The 20,357-nt window shown below is 33.4% G+C and overlaps 1 protein-coding gene and 3 pseudogenes across 2 annotated transcripts; all 4 read left to right on the top strand.

Moving 5' to 3' along the window:
* The first annotated feature begins 1,020 nt into the window (after nucleotides 1–1,020).
* On the top strand, nucleotides 1,021–6,422 carry LOC143567740 (tRNA (guanine(37)-N(1))-methyltransferase 2-like; annotated as a pseudogene). Its single transcript, XR_013141463.1, has 10 exons — nucleotides 1,021–1,144; nucleotides 2,272–2,369; nucleotides 2,502–2,606; nucleotides 2,707–2,767; nucleotides 2,912–2,987; nucleotides 3,334–3,847; nucleotides 4,425–4,583; nucleotides 4,672–4,778; nucleotides 5,409–5,483; nucleotides 6,275–6,422. The product of XR_013141463.1 is annotated as a tRNA (guanine(37)-N(1))-methyltransferase 2-like (transcript).
* A 1,894-nt stretch (nucleotides 6,423–8,316) lies between these two features.
* LOC143566599 (glucan endo-1,3-beta-glucosidase 8 pseudogene) lies at nucleotides 8,317–9,866 on the top strand (annotated as a pseudogene).
* A 710-nt stretch (nucleotides 9,867–10,576) lies between these two features.
* Nucleotides 10,577–12,036, top strand: LOC143566590 (syntaxin-32-like; annotated as a pseudogene).
* A 2,975-nt stretch (nucleotides 12,037–15,011) lies between these two features.
* LOC143569198 (uncharacterized) lies at nucleotides 15,012–19,020 on the top strand. The gene is made up of 4 exons (XM_077055170.1): nucleotides 15,012–15,107; nucleotides 15,373–15,824; nucleotides 17,319–17,559; nucleotides 18,326–19,020. Exons 2-4 carry the CDS (start codon nucleotides 15,501–15,503, stop codon nucleotides 18,709–18,711), a joined length of 951 nt encoding a protein of 316 aa, XP_076911285.1. The 5' UTR covers nucleotides 15,012–15,107; nucleotides 15,373–15,500; the 3' UTR covers nucleotides 18,712–19,020.
* Nucleotides 19,021–20,357: the final 1,337 nt, after the last annotated feature.

Here is a 20,357-nt window from a genome sequence, read left to right as displayed (position 1 = left end):
GTACTATTTTAGGCTTTTAGCCATTGTGAACCGTCCAAAAAGCTACACATAAAAATATGTATATATTACAAATATTTGTTTATTTGTTGGTTTAACTTTTTTTATTTATCATAATATTAGGGGATGTTACAAATTGAGTTTATATTAATTCCAACTATCGAATTTTGGTCACTGCCGGTCTTAACTAACGGATTGGTTCCTGATGGTCTTAACTTTTAACGTATTTGTTCATAACGGTCCGCGACTAACAGAATCTAAACGTCGTTAGTTGCAGGTCGTCGGAAAAACGTTTTTGGCCGAAAAACTAGCATTTTTTCCTAGAAAACACACCTGAATACCGCCACCACCACCAATTGACTCACCACCAACCAACCACCACCACTTGAGCACCACCACCTGATTCCGACGATGTTTCTAGGGTTCCGACGACCTCAATAATTGGGGTTTTTACTAGAAAAATATTCCTAAAGGTCTGATACAAAGTTACAAAGATGTTTGAGACGAAAATGTTGAGTTTTTCTAGAAAAAAATGTGAGTTTTCCAGAAAAAAAACGTTTTCCTGACGACCTGCAACTAACGGCGTTAGGATTCTGTTAGCCGCAGACCGTTGGGAACAAATACGTTAAAATTTGAGGCCGTCAGAAACTAATTCGTTAATTGGAATCGACAACGACCAAAATATAATAGTTGAGATCAATAATAATCAATATACCTTTTATTAATAATCTACCAAATGTTATTATCAGTTGACCATAAGGCCCAACTTCTCAGGCCCATTATGTAAAAACTAATTCTCGGCCCGTTTAAGCAACCCGTTACCCGCCCAAATGAATCAATGTATTTGATTTCACATCTGAAAACCCTAAACCTTCATAACCTGCAAATCCGGTAAATGTTTCGATTACTAATTTGATTACATTAATATTATATATTAATATTAATATATTATTAATTGAAGTCCAATTCACTTGTTTATGTAACGAATTGAAATTTTGTATAATAGGAGTAATTACAGAAGCTGTTATTGGTGGATACTGAAGGACTGTGCAATGTTGGATAAAAGCAAGTTTGACGTGCAATTGAAGCTATTAGCGCTTAGAATCCCAAGAGAGTTATGCAAGGCTGCAACTAAATTGCTTAATGGGTATGAATCAAATTTTAATAAAGTTTCGTGCTTTTGTTCAATGTTAAATTTACCATCATTTAAGTCATGAGTTTTAGTAGAGACATTAGTAGAGGTGTAATAAAAAGCTCGAATAGAGCCGAGATTAAACGAGCTCGAGGCTGTTTATTAAATGAGCTCGAGTTTTACTTATAGAGCTTGGTCCGGCTCTCGAGCCTAAAATTACCCTATTTATAATACAAGCTCGAGTTCAAGCTCAAGCTTTACTTATGAAGCTGGCATGCGAGCCTTATATAAGCTTGTTTAATAAACAAGCTTGAGCTTTACTTATTGAGCTTGAGCCGGCTCACGAGCCTAATGAGTATGAATAAAGTTTTGTGCTTTTGTTGAATGTTAACTTAGGCATTAGTAGGGGTGTAACCGAGCCAAGTCGCTCGCAAGCTACTCGAGATTGGCTTGTAAATAGCTCGGATTGAGCTGAGATTAAACGAGCTCGAGCTTGAGTGTCAAAATAAGTTTGTTTAATAAATGAGCTCAAGGTTTACTTATCGAGCTCGATCCGGCTTGTGAGCCTAAAATAAGCATGTTTATAAAACAAGCTCGATCTGACTTGTGACCCTTAAATAAGATTGGTTAATAAACAAGCTCGAGCTTTACTTATCGAGCTTGAGACGGCTTGTGAGCCTAAAATAAGCTTGTTTGTTAAACAAGCTCGAGATGGGTTGGGAGCCTATAAGCTTGTTTAATAAACGAGTTCGAGCTCTCTATAAGTTAAACAAGCCAAGCTTGAGCTAGTCGAGCGTGAACTTGAGTTGGCTCATATACACCCCTAGACATTAGGGAGTTTCTGTTTACCACATGAACTTTAGTTGTTCCATATAATTTTGCAGAACTCACAGGACCAAGTCTGTTACAATCTTTTTTAATTATATGTTTTCTTGTTATTGATTATGTATGAAAAAGTTAACGCCTTAAATTAATAAGTATATCACGCTGAGGAAGTTAAGTTATTTTTGGGTGGTGATGTGGTTTTATAGAAGTGTCAATCAGCTCTCATAAATCATAAACGCTATGCAATATTTGTGATTTTTGGTTTTTTTAGACTTTGACATCAAATGATCAAAGTTTTTTTTTTGTTATGGTTTTAGACACATGCTTGACAGACCGCGAATCAAGCCCATCACTGAAGACCCAACGAGCGAAAAAACTCGTTATGTGATATTATCTGAAAAGGTACAAAATCCTGGTAAGAATCATTTGTCATTCAACCTTCTTGTCTGAGTGTTTCCGTTGTTTAAAGTTTAAACATTTTATAACCTACTTAAATGTTTTCTTCTTATTTTAAAAATAACGTTATAATCATTACTTTGTGGAGCAGACCTCTCAGATATTCCTACTCAGAAACTCAATGAGTTAGAGAAGTTATGCAAGATCGAAACAGTTCCTTACACAGTGACACTTGGATATTCATATTGGAGTGCAGGTGAATTTGATTTTTAACCTGTTTTTTATTCGGTTTCTAGTTTCTTGCACAAAATATATATTTAATTGTATACTTTTAAGCGACTGTTATTTTTGTACAGACCAAGTGCTTAAGTAGGTTCTGTCTCCTGGACTCGAGGTGCCATCATCTTTTGAAACCATAGTTAAGTATTTTGTACGCATTAAATAATTTGGGAATTTGTATATAGTCTTATTATTAATGGAATTCAAGATCGCACAAAGTGGATTTTAATAAAATTGTTTTTTTTCCATTCTGTATTAAACTCTGACCTCAATTTATTTTTCAGGTCACATTGCTCATTTGAATATAACTGATGAACTTTTTCCGTACAAGGATGTAATTGCAAAAGTCATATATGATGTATGTGTCAAACTTCCACTTAAATCCATTAAACATGTTTTGTGTGTTAACAAACTGTTGAAAAGTACTTTTTATTAGTGTTCTAATGCATCACACGTGGAAATAAAGATATTCAGTTTATTGACAAAATGGGCAAGTTGGTCAAAACGGGCCAGGTTGACCAGAACTCTTTTTAGTCTTAAGTTTTTGTTGTGACAAAATACTATTACAATCTTTTAGCAAAATAGTATAGGAGGCTTTATGCATTAAAATTTAAAATACAGTTTTTGCGGATTTTGACTGTTGACCTGTTAGAGATAAAATCTAATTGTCATATTTTCTAATCATTTTGAACTTTTTTTATCAGAAAAATCATCCCAGAATCCAGACGGTTGTCAATAAAGTTGGTTCAATAGCATACGAGTTTCGTGTGCCGAAATTTGAAATATTGGCGGGAAAACCGGATATGGCTACTGAGGTGAAGCAATATGGTGCAACCTTTAAGCTGGATTACGGGTTGGTCTATTGGAATTCAAGACTGGAGCATGAACACATAAGGCTGGTCAACAAGTTTGACCAAGGAGATGTTATATGTGACATGTTTGCAGGGATTGGTCCTTTTGCTATTCCAGCTGCACAAAAAGGATGCTTAGTGTATGCTAATGATTTGAATCCCGACAGTGTTCGTTATCTGAAAATTAATGCAGATGTTAATAAAGTTAACAGTAATATCCGTACTTATAATATGGATGCAAGAGCTTTCATGTCTAAGTTAATGACGGTGTCCGATGGTGAGTCAGAAGTTGATTCGAGTTTAGCGTCTTCAGGGAATTGTAATATTCAAGAACATGTGAAAGTAAGCAATGAAGAAAAGAATTCTGGTATGTTTTTTTTGAACCTTTAATATTGTCTATATGGTTAATAATACCTTTGTGGAACATATTCTACCATTAGTTCTTAGTTTTCATTTTTAAATAAAGAATATTAACATTTTTAGTTTGTAACATATATTCTTAACACTATTAATTTGTAAGATATATTTTTAGCACAATAAAGTAAAAATTTTATAGATCTTTTAATATACAAGTATAAATATCAATAAAAGTTCTACTATGTTTTTATTTTTACGTTTTGGTGTATTTTTATATTTTAAATTAAACTAATAGTATAAAGCATTCATAAAAAAATGAATATGCAAGAAAAAAAGTTCTCATATGGATTTAAAACTAAAAATCTGAAAATAGTGAAATAAGTATATTTGAGGTGGAATATGAATATCACCATCTACTACTTCAAAATTAATAAACATATATAGATTATATATTTTAGCTTGTTATGAAATAATGTTATTGGACCTTTTGCTGAAAGAATCACATATTTTAAATTTCTTCCCAAGTTCAGTTATAACGGAAATATGAATTACATGTTAAATTTTTTACATTTTAATCTTTCTGACAGAAAATGGAAGTTTAAAATCTGTTGACGGTCATGTGGCTGTGAAGACAAAAGGAAGCAAAAATAAAAGAATAAAAACTTCTGTGCCGTTTACCAACAAATCTTGGGAACATGTTGATCACGTGGTTATGAATCTACCTGCTTCTGCTTTACAGTTTCTTGGTAAATTTTTGCCATGTTTTATAGTTTATATCGCGATTGATATGAATTATAAATAAAATTTGAAGTCATCTATTTATATTTATTGTAGATGTTTTTAGAGGCCTTATACAGTGGAATTATTGGAAAGGGTCTTTACCATGGATACATTGCTATTGCTTCATCCGATCAACCGAGACACAAGATTCAGTGGTTTCGGTAAGTGCTTTGTACTTCACCAAAACACACACACACACACACAAATAACAATGATAATTTTATAATACTAATAAGGGGTATTGGATTTTAATAATCCGAACTAAAGTCTATTGGCTGATAATAATCCTAATTGAGTTTATCGCCAGTGGTGGTCCCAAATTTAAAAAAATCGGCTCTCAGTTGATAAAACTTAACGGCGTTAACTTTTTTTTTGAAATTCAAACTGATATTTTAGAACTTTTGATCGGAAGGAGGATACGAGTTGATTGATGTAAAACTTAGCTCGAAACGATGCTCCAAACGGCTTAATTTTTGTTAATTGGAAGTTCAAGCATTTGATTTGAAGCACTAATCAAGCCGTTTGGAGCATCGTTTTGAGCTAAGTTTTACCTCAATCGACTCGTATCTTCCTTCCGACCAAAAGCCCTAAAAATCAGTTTAAAATTCGGTAAAAAGTTAACGCTGTTAACCTTTTTTTTTAACGGGGGACCAGTTTTATTAAATTTGGGATCTCCAATGGCGATAAACTCAGTTGGGATTATTATTGGCCAATCGCCTATAGTTAGGATTATTAAAATCCAATACCCCTATTAATAATAATATTGATAATAATAAGAATCTTCTCTGCAGGAGGCAGAATCACTCTTGAATGCTAAGATACACGAACCGGTATTTCATCGAGTTAGAGATGTTGCTCCAAACAAGGTAAAATTTTGATAGAAAGTATTTTAAACTGATTTATTATTCTTAATAAGATTCATACATCAGAAATTTAGGAGGGTCAAATAACCAATGTTGGATAATAAGTTATTATTTGTTGTCAAACTAATAAATGTTCAAATAAAATCATGTTATTGGGTATAAACGAGCCAAGCCCGAGCTCGTGCTAAGCTCGTTAACTTAAGTTCGGCTCATTTTGAGCTCTAAAGCTCGAGCTTGGCCTCGGCTTGTTTATTATTTAATTATTTATATATATTAACTATAGTTTTTAAATATACCATAATATATATTATTTAGTTATTTTATTATATTTATACATAATAATAATTGCTAGGTAAATATATATTTAATATATAAGTTAAAAGTTATATAAATAATACGCTCATGCTTGTTTATTAATCGAGCTTATTATCCTTTATTCTTAAACCTAATTCGAGACTTTTACTTCCACTTAGAGGACCTTTTTCGTAACGTATGACCTTTTCCACATAAACGTCTTTTTAGTCATTCTATTTACAAGTAATTATCCTTTTCAAAATCATAACTCTCCAAAAAAAACTTCAATCACTAATTACTAGTAAAAGACCAAACTACCCTCATATGCGGTGCACATGGCTGGAGTTAAAGTACAAATTAACGCCCGTTAGTCGAAAGGACGAAATCTGATACAAAATGTAAACATAAAAGGATGTATCTTTAGTTTAAACCATAACTGAAATTTGCTTTATACATAAATGACAAAATATGTAATTTACTCTTGTTAATTCGTCTTGCAGGCAATGTATTGCTTAAGCTTTCGGTTACCCGAAGAATCATGCATCAATGAAGTAGCATGAAAAAAAAAACATTAAATCAACAAAATTCATTGCTAGGTAGTATAATTGTATGTTTCTTGATCTTAATATTGTAACATGTTACATTATTATTATTTACATGTTACTTTAAAGTTTAAACTTTAAAGAAAAGTTTTTCCCTCTATTCGTCAAGTGGCTTAATGACATCTTCCTTAACTCGCTAACTAACGCGTATTTTAGGATATCCGTTTCGAATAAACAAAAACTATAATATAATATGATATAATATAAAGAAGTTGATTATGAAGATCAACATAAGTAAAGAGAAGATGCAATCATGATCTTTATAGACAAATCATATCTTCTTGACTGGAATTGCATCAGGAGTATATACATACATACATCTTTATGCTTTTGGTTTAAAATAAATATATTATTATTAAATTAATAAAAAAAAGTTGAAAGAAAGAAAGCAAATGTGAAAATGTAACACGTAGATTCTGGCTGGAAAGGATAATTAAAACATGTTTAAGGGTGTTGGTTAATCTTTTTTTTCTTTTTTTCCTGAAAAAAGTATGACTTAGCTTTTATGACTCTCAACCATCACTTCATAACTTTGTTAAGTTAACCCTTTTGGGTAGCACACAGGACCCATAGGTGTAGTAGTCTAGTGTACAATATTTTTTATATGAAAGATACTTATTTTCTAAATCTTTAAAGCTGCATGTTTGCTTTTATTTCAATTGGTGGTTTGAGAAAATCATTAGAATAATGTGTTTTTTACATCAAACTAACATTTCTATATGTGTATTGCGGTGGAGCGGGTTAAATGCATTATATGTTCGAAAACTACCGTACGTTGATGCGGGTACATGACATCTAAAAGGTTTATTGTGAAAGTATAAAACTTTTGTGATCCAAGTTGAAAGGCCAAAAATTTTGTGCAATATTTTAGTGGAATTACTCTACTTTTATTTTATATTTACGTATCATCTTAAATTCTTTGGAATTAACGAGTGTACTCAAATATCTTTTAACTTTTACTTTATACATGTTTTTTTTTCCTACAATCTTTTTTATATTTTTTAGAATGACTTTTAAAATCTCACACTTTTTGGTTAGTATCTTCTTATATATATAGTTTTATATAGATTTGTACAATTAAATCGTAGTTATTTTAAAAATTTTTACTTGTAATATTTAAGATTAAAATCAATATAAAGTTTAATCAAACGTCCCGTATTGTAAACAAGCCGAGCCTAAACCAAGCCCGCTTGTTTGCTTACCCATTGTTTCACCTGTCTTGTCGTTTAAAGTGAGCCATGTCCTGACTTGACTTGACTTGACTCGACTCGTTAACCCTCCCACAACTTGTCAACTAGATGACTCACTTTTGAAAAAAAATTCAAGTCATTAAAAGATCAAATGAAAAGGTTAAATAGTTTTGCGATAGATAGACTCTTGTAACCATGACACCTTTTCTATTTGCTTACTTGAACAGAATTTCTTTCTAAAAAAAAGGAACTTTAAAAAGCGTTCTGAGTGAGTTATTTCAACTCCACACTTTCTTTCCTTTGAATCAAAATTAAAACATTCAGTTCAATTATTTTGAGCAAACAAGTAATTAGTTTATCTAATTAGTTATCGGAATTTCGGAAACCCAAGGACTCAATCGTATGGATATGTAAAATACAGGATTTCCAATCCTAGCAGGAAAATGAGGGAAACGGATACTCAATTTAAAGTGAGTAAACATAATTCCATACTCGATCTCATAGATACATATAGAATTCTAACTTTATATGGGAAACTTCACCGAAAGAAAACCATTTTGGTGACGAAAAAGTATATATAAAAAAATATAATAAAAAAGACTAATAATAAAGTACACTTATCCATATGGAATGTGACAGCCCACGCACAATTGCATGGCATTGCATATTGCATTGTTCTTATATTCTTATATAACCTAAAGTAATAACATATTCACACAACTTAATCTTTCACTATATTTCCCATCAAAAATGTTTACAAATCTATGCAAATTTTTCATAACAATAATCTTTGCTATAACAAGCGCGTTTATACCGATTATCGACTGTTCAGACTCAGACTCGAGTCTAGGTGTGGGGGTCAACTGGGGCACTATGACTAGTCACCAGTTACCCCCAGAGAAGATGGTGAACATGATGAAAGTAAACAAGTTCAATAAGTTGAAGTTGTTCGAACCCGATAAAACGATCATGGAAGCGTTAATCGGGTCCGGGATTGAGGTGATGGTGGGTATCCCTAATTATATGTTGTTTGATATGAGTCAAGACCCAAGTTATGCTGATAATTGGGTTGATGCTAATATTACTAGTTATGTGTATCCCGGCGGTGTCGATATTAGGTACGTCGCGGTAGGAAACGAGCCGTTTCTTAAAGCGTATAACGCGACGTACCAGAATATCGCGTTACCTGCTTTGAAAAATGTGCAAAATGCCATTCACCGGGCGGGCTTTGTGTCCCAGATCAAAGCCACTGTCCCGTTGAATGCGGATATTTATGAGTCACCAGAGTGGGACCCTGTCCCATCAGCTGGTGACTTTCGTCCGGATATTAAAGATGCCACGATTGAAATCGTTCGGTTTCTTTATTCGAACGATGCGCCTTTCACGGTTAATATTTACCCGTTTTTAAGTTTATACGGAAACCCGTATTTTCCTGTGGATTTCGCGTTCTTTGACGGGTCGAATAAACCCGTCAAAGACGGGAATTATTTCTACACCAATGTGTTTGATGCGAATTACGACACATTGGTGGCTTCTTTAACAAAAGCGGGTTACCCGGATATTAAAATAATCGTGGGCGAGATCGGGTGGCCCACGGACGGTGACATACACGCGAACGTAAAAAACGCGAAACGTTTTAACCAAGGTATGATCAACCACGTGGCGGGCTCAAAAGGTACCCCTGTTCAACTCGGGCCGTTGGAAATTTACCTTTTTAGCCTTTTTGATGAGAACAAAAAGAGTGTGGCCCCGGGCCCATTCGAGACCCATTGGGGTATTTTCGGGTACGATGGTAAGCCGAAATACGAGTTGGATATAACGGGTGCGAAAAAAGATAAGCACTTGGCCCCGGTTATTGGGGTGCGGTATATGGCCCGAAAGTGGTGTGTGTTGAACCCGCGGGTTAAAGAGCTAGACCGCCTAGACGGGTTAGCTAAGGAGATTGACTATGCGTGTAGTTTATCGGATTGTACATCGTTAGGCTACGGGTCGACATGTAACCATTTAACTTTGGGGGGTAACGCGTCGTTTGCGTTTAATATGTATTATCAACTTCAGGGTCAGAGTGACTCGGCTTGTGAGTTTAACGGGTTGGGGACGGTCACTAGGGATGACCCGTCGGTTGGAGAGTGTCGGTTTCCGGTTATGATTGCGTATGGCGATCCGAAGGTGGCGGTGCATTGGAAGGTTTTGAAGGTTTTGGTTGGTGTTATTGAAGGTTGCATTGTGTTCTTGCTTCTTGTTTCGTAGCATATACTTTTTTTTGTTACATCATAGTTTTGTTTTTAGTTGATGTTTTAGATTGTAATATAACAGATTCAACTCATATTTGAAACATATACTATGTAACATTTAGGTAAGAATATAAATTTTATTTATTGTTATAATAATATGTAGAAATATTTTACAAGAAAAAAAATTCTTGAAATCTCATTTTATAGTTGGAAATAAAAGAAACTTGCTAATTTAAGCAATGTGAGACAAGTAAGACATTTTATAAAAGTTAACCTTTTTATTTGAAGTTTTGAAAATGTTATGAAGACTAAAGTTTATATAAAGTTATATAATTGTCTGAGAATGATATATGATGGCTACAAGAATGGTAACTTATCTTGCATCTTTTGTGATATATGTGGAAATATTTATATATATATTTATATTTATTATTTTTAAGCTTATAATAATTTAATTGGGCTAAAAAATATCTATTTTAAAGCTTTTTTTTTCTGTTTACTTCAAGTTATTAATCACAATATAGATTTCTTATTTTTTTTATTATTAAATATTTACATGTTTATTTTTAAAACTTATGCTACTAAGTTTTAATAGTCAACGCTTGCATTTCAAAAGAAAAAAAAACATATTGTAATAGTCAACGGTTGTGTATAATTATTATAATCTGGATCTATTGTGGTTTTGATTCAATTCAATGCACAGTCAAACATCATAAGGTTATAACATATACTAACTAATATTAGATTCGATTCGGCTTGAACTCGCTTATTTTAAGATGAATCTGCAAGGCTCGAGGTATAGAGATCGCACTGCCGAGTTTACTAGCATAGCTGAGAGGCTAAGAAAATGTCCACCACCGCTAAATAGATCGCGATCAATGGTTTCTAGCATAGTTGAGAAGATGCTAAGAAAATCTCTGTCATTGCGATCAAAGGCTGCATTGCAGACGGAATTCAACAAAAGAGCTTCGAAAATTGCATTTGGAATAAATCGGACGTCGCAGAAGCTAGCCAAACTTGCAAAATGTGAGTTCATAAAGTAACATTTTAGTATGCATTGTTGATTAATAATATTCTTGTGATAGTTGTTTAGCAGAATAAGTGGCAAGATATTTGCAGTGGATCATGCAACTATGCAAGTGTTGGAAATTAAATACATATGTTCTACTATAATCATCTAAGTGTCATATATGAATGCACAAACTTTACTTGACTTTAAAATCTCAGGGCCGGCCCAGACGACCAGACCCCACACAGGGCTCGGCCGGCGTGTAGCCCACGGTCTCGGTAAGTGTCGAATTTTTTTTGATACATTTTTAACTTTAATTGTGAACTGGGCTAAAAATGGTTGATAAGAAACAAATAAAGGTAAGGGCCCATTTATATTAAAACAGGTCCATTAAACATTAAACAATCTAATAACATGTTATTCGGTCCGAGCCTAGTAATGAAGTAAATCAATAATGGACTTGTAGACAACCTAACTACGTGGCCGGGGCCTAGCAATTAAGGTTTATCAGTATTACAATTTTCGTTGATATTTTGGGAAAAAAGTTTATGTAAAGACCATTTTTTATTAATAGTCTTTGGGCACTTGAAATCTCGGAAACGGCCCTGCATAGTCTTTCTTCAAAAGATTCTGTTAACCGGTTTGCACACCAACGTCCCGTAGCTAACAAATCAACTTCTAGTGCTTCAACTTCACAACCTCTTTCGGTTAATAATAACTCATCAAATTCATCTCTATTATTTCCCAGGTAAATTCAGATAACTTTGGATTTATTTAGTATGACCCTTTGACTTTGTTGTTGACTTTAAGCAGGCAAATGAAGAATCTCAACCTTTATTACAACCACAACAAAGTCAAAGTCAACAGCTGCAACAGATGGTTCCGCTACTAGATAGTTGCATGCAGAGCCGAGCAGAGGCTCTTCACAAAGTTGAGTGAACCATTCACGAATTGGGCTCCACTATTACGCAGTTGGCAACCATAGTTTCTCAGCAAGGAGAACTAGCAATTAGGTTAGTGTCATGTTATAATTAAACCTTGACTTTGACTTTGAACAACTTAATTGGGTTGCCAGGATTGATGAGAACATGGAAGATACTCTAGCAAATGTACAAGGTGCACAATGGCAACTAATGAGGTATCTCAATTGTATATCATCCAATAGGTGGCTTATCATAAAAATAATTTTTTGTATTCCTTATGACTGTCTTGTTTTTCATAGTCTGATTAATAATTCATATGGATTTTAATGATCAAGCACATAGTTGCAAATCCATTGTTGATGTCACATGCGTCTATTATTGGTCATACCTTTCTTTGTCTTTAACTTCATATTCATAATCTTTTGTTGTTAAAATTTGAATGTGTTAACTTGATTTTCTTAACGTGCGTATAGTTACCCAAAACTTGTATCGTATTCATATATAGGTCGTATCACGTACATTTCATATAGCTGAAACGTATTTAAAATGCCACGCCATTTTGAAATTTATGTCAGATATTAAATTACTATTTTCAGTTATCGTTAAATAGTATCTTTCTTTCTTATTTTATGCTATGCAGTATAAACAATATACATACTTTTTATTTAATGACTTTATATTAAAGATGGGTATGTGATGGGTTTTTTCATCTAGAAAAGAAAAACCTTAAGCGCCCAAGAAACCCCCAAAGGCCCAAACGTCCAAGTCGCTCGAGTTCGAAGTACAGTCCCCAACCCTCACTTGACAACACAAAAATATATAATAACGGCCCATTTTAAGGAAAAAATAATAAAACTTGTATTTTGAGAAAATATGCAATTTTATGGGTTTAGCGACGGGTTAAAGTGTATAAAGAGAATCAACGTAATCACACAAAGTTACGCTTTCATTTTAAATATCAAAACGTATGCAATGTGTCAATAATTAAAGAAAAATACAACATATGAAAGAGAGAAGAAAACAAGAAATTAAAATATGACATTATAAACATAATATAAAACCATGTAAGGTGAAATTTATTGGGGAGGCTAGGAACAAGATGGGTTCAAACTCGGGTAGCGCAAAGAAAAAAACCTAAAAATAACTTTGATGAATTGCTCATCTATTCTTTGACGGCTTGTACATTATTACGCACAACTTTAACTTTTACATTATCACACACAACTTCACCGTGTACATTATCACGTACAACTTCAATTTGTACATTATCACGCATAGCTTCGTTTTGAACGAAACTTAAACCGAAATATAGATAAAAATAAACACATCACAACCATATATTCAAAGTTTTAAAAACTTCATATAAGTAAAAAACAGGGGGGGGGGGGGTACGAGTGAGACGTTTTTTGCAAAGTTGTTAGACATAAAATATTTAAAAAGAAGTATTTAAAAGTATAGGGTTTAAATGACAAGTCTAGTTAACTATGCGGGACATGTAACTCGGTAACTTCATTAAAAATCATTGTGTTGCTTAAAAATATCAGGCTTATATGTCTTGCATATTGAAGTTAACCTTTATAAATTATAAATGTACATGCTAAATTGATGCAATATTTTTAGACTAATAAAATTATTTAATTACGACAAAAATTTATATCATGTGTGAGTGTGACATTATCGATTTCACTTTGTATAACAAAAAAAACACATAATAGGAGAGAGTATTTGTTTCAAAAAAGCAAACACCCATTATAATTATAAGTTTATAACTAAGAATCATAAAACTGTATCAAATCCCAATCAAAATCTCCATAAATAAAGGTGATTATTTAGTTCATGTTTGATGTTATGATTTACAACATAGAGTAGCTATTTGTTTCCATTTTTGTTATGGGGTAATGTTGTTTTTGTTGTTTAGATTTATGCTGGATACACGCACGCTACATTTCGATTATACCTTTCATGTACACACATTCCATGTTTGGAATCAAATGTCTCTCTATAAGCATCATGTTTACATCTCACCCTCCTGATCATACCCTATTAATAGCTTTGTTATGTAACATACTAATTTATATGTTATATTTTAGTATAATTATTGGGAATTACCCGAATCTCATAAACACATATTGCACGTGTTTATTTTATACAATACTAGCTATGATTATCATTTACACACTATACATATGTTTACATGATTTATTACAATTATCTACCTAAGAGTCGTTAGTAACATGCCTCTTACCACTTAAACATATGTCGGTAACCCTTTAATTAGATCATCTTCAATGGTGGCCTCACAAACATCCGCTCTCTCCATCATGCCGACTCACAACTCGTCCTATCCTACTCATGTCTCCTTTTATTTCAAGAATTCAGGTGAATTCCTCTTCTCCCCCGTCACACTCCTCATCGATGTTCCCTTAGTTCCCGACACTTCCTCTTTTCTCTACATCAACACCGCATCTTTTTCTATCATTCCCACAAGCTCATAAATGCAAACAAATTCCATCCATTATAGACGCTCTTAAGGCAAGATGAGTGGTCACTCAAGGTACCCCAATCCCTACTCAAGTACTATACCTGTTTTATGTTTACGAAATACGCTCCTCTTGCCCTCCGATTGGGCCACTTGGCGACCCCTTAGTGGTCACTTTAATTTTTTTTTATTGTTTATGTTTTTGTTTTTTCGTTCCGGTAACATAACGAAAATAACGTAGCTCAATTGAATGCGAATTTGGTTTTTTCTTTTAGTTCCAGTATCGTAACAAACATGAAGTTTGCTAACGGAATTCACGTAGACTCACTGTGTTTTGTTTTAGTTCCAGGGCGGTAACGAAACAACCAAATGTCAAATTTATTTTTTATTTAGTTCTAATTACAGTAACAAACGCGACAGAGACCAACCGTATTTGAGTAGACTCGCCACCTCAACACCCGATATTGACAACGCTCAGGTTTTACCAATGCCCGAGTTTTACTAATCATTGTCGCCCCATTAGTCAACCTTAATTTTTTATACTTTTTTGTTTTAGTTCCGATATATAATTCACGTAATCAAAACCAAAGAAATTCGCGTCGACTTGTCGTCTTAATAACCGAGACCGTCAATGCTTGGGTTTTACCGATACTAACGTGCCAGGCGACACACTAGCATAGTATAAAAAGATATTTATGTTCCGTAATCATCATCATGATAATAATAACATTGATCTAATAAAAATGGACGGTCCAGATTATTAACTCCAAAACATAAAAAAACTACAAAAAGCTTCATCTTAATATACACTCTGTCACAGAACAGAGCCACCACCTGATCGTCATCGGAACCCTAATTAACCGTCAAATTCCGATCTCCGTCATCTTCTACCGTTAGTAAGTCTCTTCCTCACACATATCTCAATCAATCATCAATTCCGTTTCATTTTCACCAATCCGTTACCGTCAGTTTTCATCAATTTCGTTCAATTTCACACCCAACGGTTTCCGATCCATAATTCATCCCGTCAGAGTTTCATTAGTCGTTTAAAATCAACAAATCTTTTATCATTTCATTGATTATTATTATTATTATTATTATTATTGTTATTATCCATTGCATCTGTTGTTGCATAACCTAATTACTCGTTTCGGAATTTAGGTTTTGTTCGTAGGTGTAGGTGTGTATTCGTTGTTATTATACACACACACACAGATTTTATCATAACAAAACCCTAGGTTATTGTAAACACTGCTGGTGGAGGTCTGGTGTGAAGGTTGGGATTGAAAATGGTTGGAGGTGGAATGCGAAAGGATGATCCGATAGCGATTAACAGTACGAATGTGTTTGCTGCACTTGGGAGCTTGAAGAAGAAGAAGAAGTCGGAGAGTTCGTCGAAGAAGGGGAAGAAGAAGGAGGTGGAGAAGGAGAGTAAGGTGGAGAAGGAGGAGCAAGTGTTTTGGGCTCCTGCGCCGTTAACGGTGAAGTCGTGGGCGGATGTTGATGATGAGGATGATGATGATTATTATGCGACGACGGCTCCGCCCCCAATTTGGGGTGCGGGAGCGGGAATGCAGCAGGAGAAAGTGAAAGGAAATGAGACTCCGGTTGAGGTGAGACTTTAGAGATTTTTAGTTTTATGATATTATTTGCTAATATGGTTTTCTATGAGTAAGCAGTTATGATCTATTACTATGATAATCGGTTGTGGGTCGGGATATGGTGTTTAGATCTTGAAAATGTAATAAGTTTTTGCTAATTTCTGATTATTCTAGCTTTAGCAAGTGATATATAGGACATAACTCATTTATCATTAGTTAGATAATCATAATCAGAAATAGGTTACTCAAAGAATGATTATGGCAGATTTAGTTCACAATAGTCATGCAATAACTCTCAAAATTGTTCATGAAAGAGTGGTTTAAATGTTCTTTTTTTTGCTTATGCTACAATAAAGTATGAAAACGTAATGTGCAATTCCTATCATTATTATTTATCGTGTAAGAAGATTTTTAAGATATGTGAGATTACTTGCAATGTATAGTTTTATTATTTGTTAGTTTTAGGGCACAAAAACAGTCTTTGTTTTCTGAGCTACCACAATATTTTTTTTTTCCGTTTTTCGCACGCGTTATATTTAGTTTCTAATTCAAGTATTCCTTATTAGCGGATATTTGCATTGCTTTGTACTTTTGTAGTTTACATAACTTCCAAGTTAAATGGTCTTTTGTTGTTATCATTTATTTCGTAGTATTTACATAAATAATCTTTATGTATTGTTTGATTTATGATATTATCTTTTTTGCTAAATCTGTAAATCAATGAGCAGGATTATAATTAAAAGTTGCACTAGTTTTTCAGATTTTAGGTTTTACCAAATATGCTGTTCTTTTATTGTCCGAAGGTTATTATAACTACTGTATTGGGGTACATGTAGCCACTGAAAACAACGTTCCATTTTTTTCCGGTTCATAAAGCATTTTCTAAAACTATCATGAGAAATTGTACTCTGTGTTACATCACAAGTGCATAAAGTTGTATATATTTCATATCAATTTTGGTAAAGTTTTAAATCACTGGCTTTTATGGAATTTTTTTCATCTTTACAAAAGTACATGTTGGTCCACAAGCTTTACAACTTTTACATGTTTTTTGAAGTTAGTTTTTTTTCTTTTTCGTTGGAAAATGCCACAAGTTTCTCAGCAGTCTTATGAATTACAAATAGGGTTGTGCAATTTGAAATAGAAAGATTAGAAAGGAAAGTGAAGAATCCGATTTTTTGTTAGTCACTAATCTTATTCACAGGAAATTAGTAAGGTTTCCAATTTGTAGATGTAGATTGGAATTGATATTGGTTTCTGTTAACAGCGATTTACATACAGTTGTTCACTTCTCATTAGTGGAATAATGTTTTTATTGGATAGTTATATGATTTGCTAAAAAACGAAACGAGTCTATATAACGGCTAACAAATTTAAACTTTTTTGGTTTGGAAATAAAAAAGATAATCTTTGAAGTTTGTTCTGATATACAAGATCTTATGTTCAACAGATACTGTGCAAATAAATTTTCTTTTGTTGAGGTTTTGTTTATTATTTTCCTTTCAGGAAAGTGAAAGTGAAGATGAAGGTCTTGATGAAATTGATGATGATAATGATGAAGAGCATGACCATGAACCCGAAAAGGAAACAGTTATTGAAAAGCCCACTGAAAAAGAGGCTGTTGTGCCTAAAGACAATGACAGGCAGCTGTCAAAGAAGGAACTTAAGAAGAAAGAACTTGCTGAACTTGAAGCAGTGCTTGCAGAATTAGGGTTAGCTGAAAACAGTGGCCAAGAAGATTCTCGTGGTAAAGAATTTTTCATATATAATTTTAAAAATTGATTACAAGGAAACTTAATTATCCTCAACGTTACATTTTATCACCGATTTTAGCCACCAAGTTTCATTCATTACTCATTGTAGATTTGGCAAACGTCTGCAGATCACTTTTTCGCTGACTTTAAACATTCTCATGTCATTCTAGTGTATGTATGTCAAGTGACCCACGTGACATGTGATTCTGTTGTTAATAATTTTATTAAATATAAGTTGGAAGAAATTAGTTTGCTTCACACTTCTAACTTATTAATTTTCTCCACAAGCATTATTTTTCGTATTTTATTCGTCACTCTAGTGTGCGCAAGTAGATGCCATGTGGAACATGTTACACGTGATTTGGTGTTTAATAATTGTTTTTAAATACAAATCAGAAGAAAATAATTTGTTTCGCATTTTGTAATTTACTCATTGGTTTTTTTCCACAAGCGTTCTTTTTTCATATTTGGCATGCTGACATGGCATAACCAGTGCCACAACAGCAATATATATAGGTAAATAGGTTGCTGACATAGGTAATACATTGTAAGTTGATCAGTATCTATATATTGCGGTTTGCCTAAAATTGAAACCTAAACTAATAGCGATTTCAAGTTTGAAAAGTTAAGTTTAAAAAAGACTCTAATAACCATTTATTCTTAAAAAATCTATTGAGAATACAATTTTTTTAATCTAGTTTTCCGTTACTTTACTTTATACGCAAGTTATCTCCATATCTTCATGCATTTTTTTCTCAGGTGGTACCCAAGAGAAGACTGAAAACAAAAATGGAGAGGCCGATAAGAAAGACAAAACCGTGTCAGGCGGCGAGAGCAAGACTGCCAAAAAGAAAAAGAAGAAAGACAAGTCTTCGAAGGATACCAAAGAACAACAGGTCTTGAATGGGCCTGATATCGGGAATTCAGCATCTGAAGCTGCCGGATCAGAGAAGGCTGAAGGGTTATCCGGAATTGATGTGAAAGAGAAGTTGAAGAAGGTGGCTGCTGCTAAAAAGAAGAAGGGTAACAAAGAAGTGGATGCTGCGGCCAGAGCTGCCGCCAGTGAAGCTGCGGCAAGGAGTGCCAGGTTGGTGGCTGCTAAGAAGAAGGAGAAGAGTCACTACAACCAGCAGCCGGTGCGGTAAGGTAAGTATGCATGGATGGCCCGCGTGCTTGTCTGTCGAGTGAACAATAAACTACCGAATCTTTGTTTTTTATTTTGAGATGCTGTTTTTTGCATAGCAATATTTGAAGTTTTACTTTAAAGATTACTAGAAACTTAGAGGTTTTCGCGTACTTTATTTGGTAGTTTGAACTTTAAACATTTCTCCATCTGTAGAGAGTAAAAGTTAAACCTTTTATGATGTTGTTAAGTCTTGTTTTTTGGTTCATGATTTTGTGGTGATGATGGGGTTGTTAATGATGGCTGTTAGTGGTTGATTGGTTGATAGAATCACTCTTAATACCAGTCATTTACTCATTTTTACACCATAACTTTTTACTTTTATAAGTTTTGGACTTATGGTCATAATAAAGTTTAATGGCAAACATGAAGCTTCAAATTTTAAGCTTGAAATTTTCGTTTGAATTATATGTAATACATATGTTTAACTGATAGGCGAGTTAAACAATAAAGAAAAGGAGATTTGACACTTGAAATTATGCAGTTAATCTCACTAATTGCGAACCTATTGGTACTCTTGAAAGCTTAAAAGCTACCTATGCTTCTCATTAATTGCGAAGCTATTGGTAGTCTTGAAAGCTTAAAAGGTACCTATGCTTATGATTCGGCTATAATTATTGGTTGAGGCTTAAAAGCTTAAACTATTTTTAGGGGCTTTTTCATAATTCGGCTCGTAAAAGTAAAAATATGATTTGTGAATACAAAGAGAAATAAAGCGATGCATAATAGTAAATGATACGATCTGAATATAACTTATCTATTTATTTGGTATATTTTTATGTAACATTTTGTTAGATTTGTTAGTTTTGTTTAAATTTCAAATGGGTATCGGATGATATCAACACTGGTGATGTCTATCTGTTAGCTACTATTTTTTTATGTAATTTTTTGTTAAGATCAATCATAATTAAGTTTGTTTTCTCTTCTCTTCGTATGTTGTTGGGAGATTTGGTTTGTCTCGAATAAAACCGTATTATTATTTATGTACGACAAATGTGTCCTTGTAGGTTAATGAAAAAAATATCTATATACAACCGTTCACGTTAATGGTGTTTAATATCTAACTCATCTAAACTAGCAATGTACTTGTTGAGTTGGTTAGGTCACTATAGTTAGTAGGAGATATAGTCAATACACCGTATGTAAATGTACAAATTTACTTGTATTGGCACGCTAACGTCTAATACCCCCAGAGTCCCAACTAGCAATGCTTTTATACTTTAGTATATGTCACTATAGCGGAATAAATTCATATGTATGATTGTCACTAGCAACCAACCGATAACTGAAACTGTTATTATGCGTCTAGTGTTTCAACTTGTCCACCACCCTTGTTCCAGCTATTTACTGATTTAGGATAGTCTTAGTGTGGAAAATAACTAAATACCTTACCTTATTTAATTCGACTTCCGGGTCTATAATCTCTTCTAAACATAACTAATCTACTTCTAATTTTGACAATAAAATTATTTTTTCGTATTTTCCTACAATAGTAAAATTTGTTAGTTTTTAACTCTTATTTTGTTAAATTAAAAAAATAGCGTGTTACGTGATCAACGCTGTATGTGTTGTCTATTTGCATTGTACAAATACCTATACCTATCTAGT

This window comes from Bidens hawaiensis, unplaced genomic scaffold (assembly GCF_021521415.1).
Source record: "Bidens hawaiensis isolate Kalapana, Puna unplaced genomic scaffold, B.hawaiensis_p1.1 tig00001236_1, whole genome shotgun sequence".
In the NCBI taxonomy this organism is placed as follows: Eukaryota; Viridiplantae; Streptophyta; class Magnoliopsida; order Asterales; family Asteraceae; genus Bidens; species Bidens hawaiensis.
This window is presented reverse-complemented; position numbering and strand designations above follow the sequence as displayed.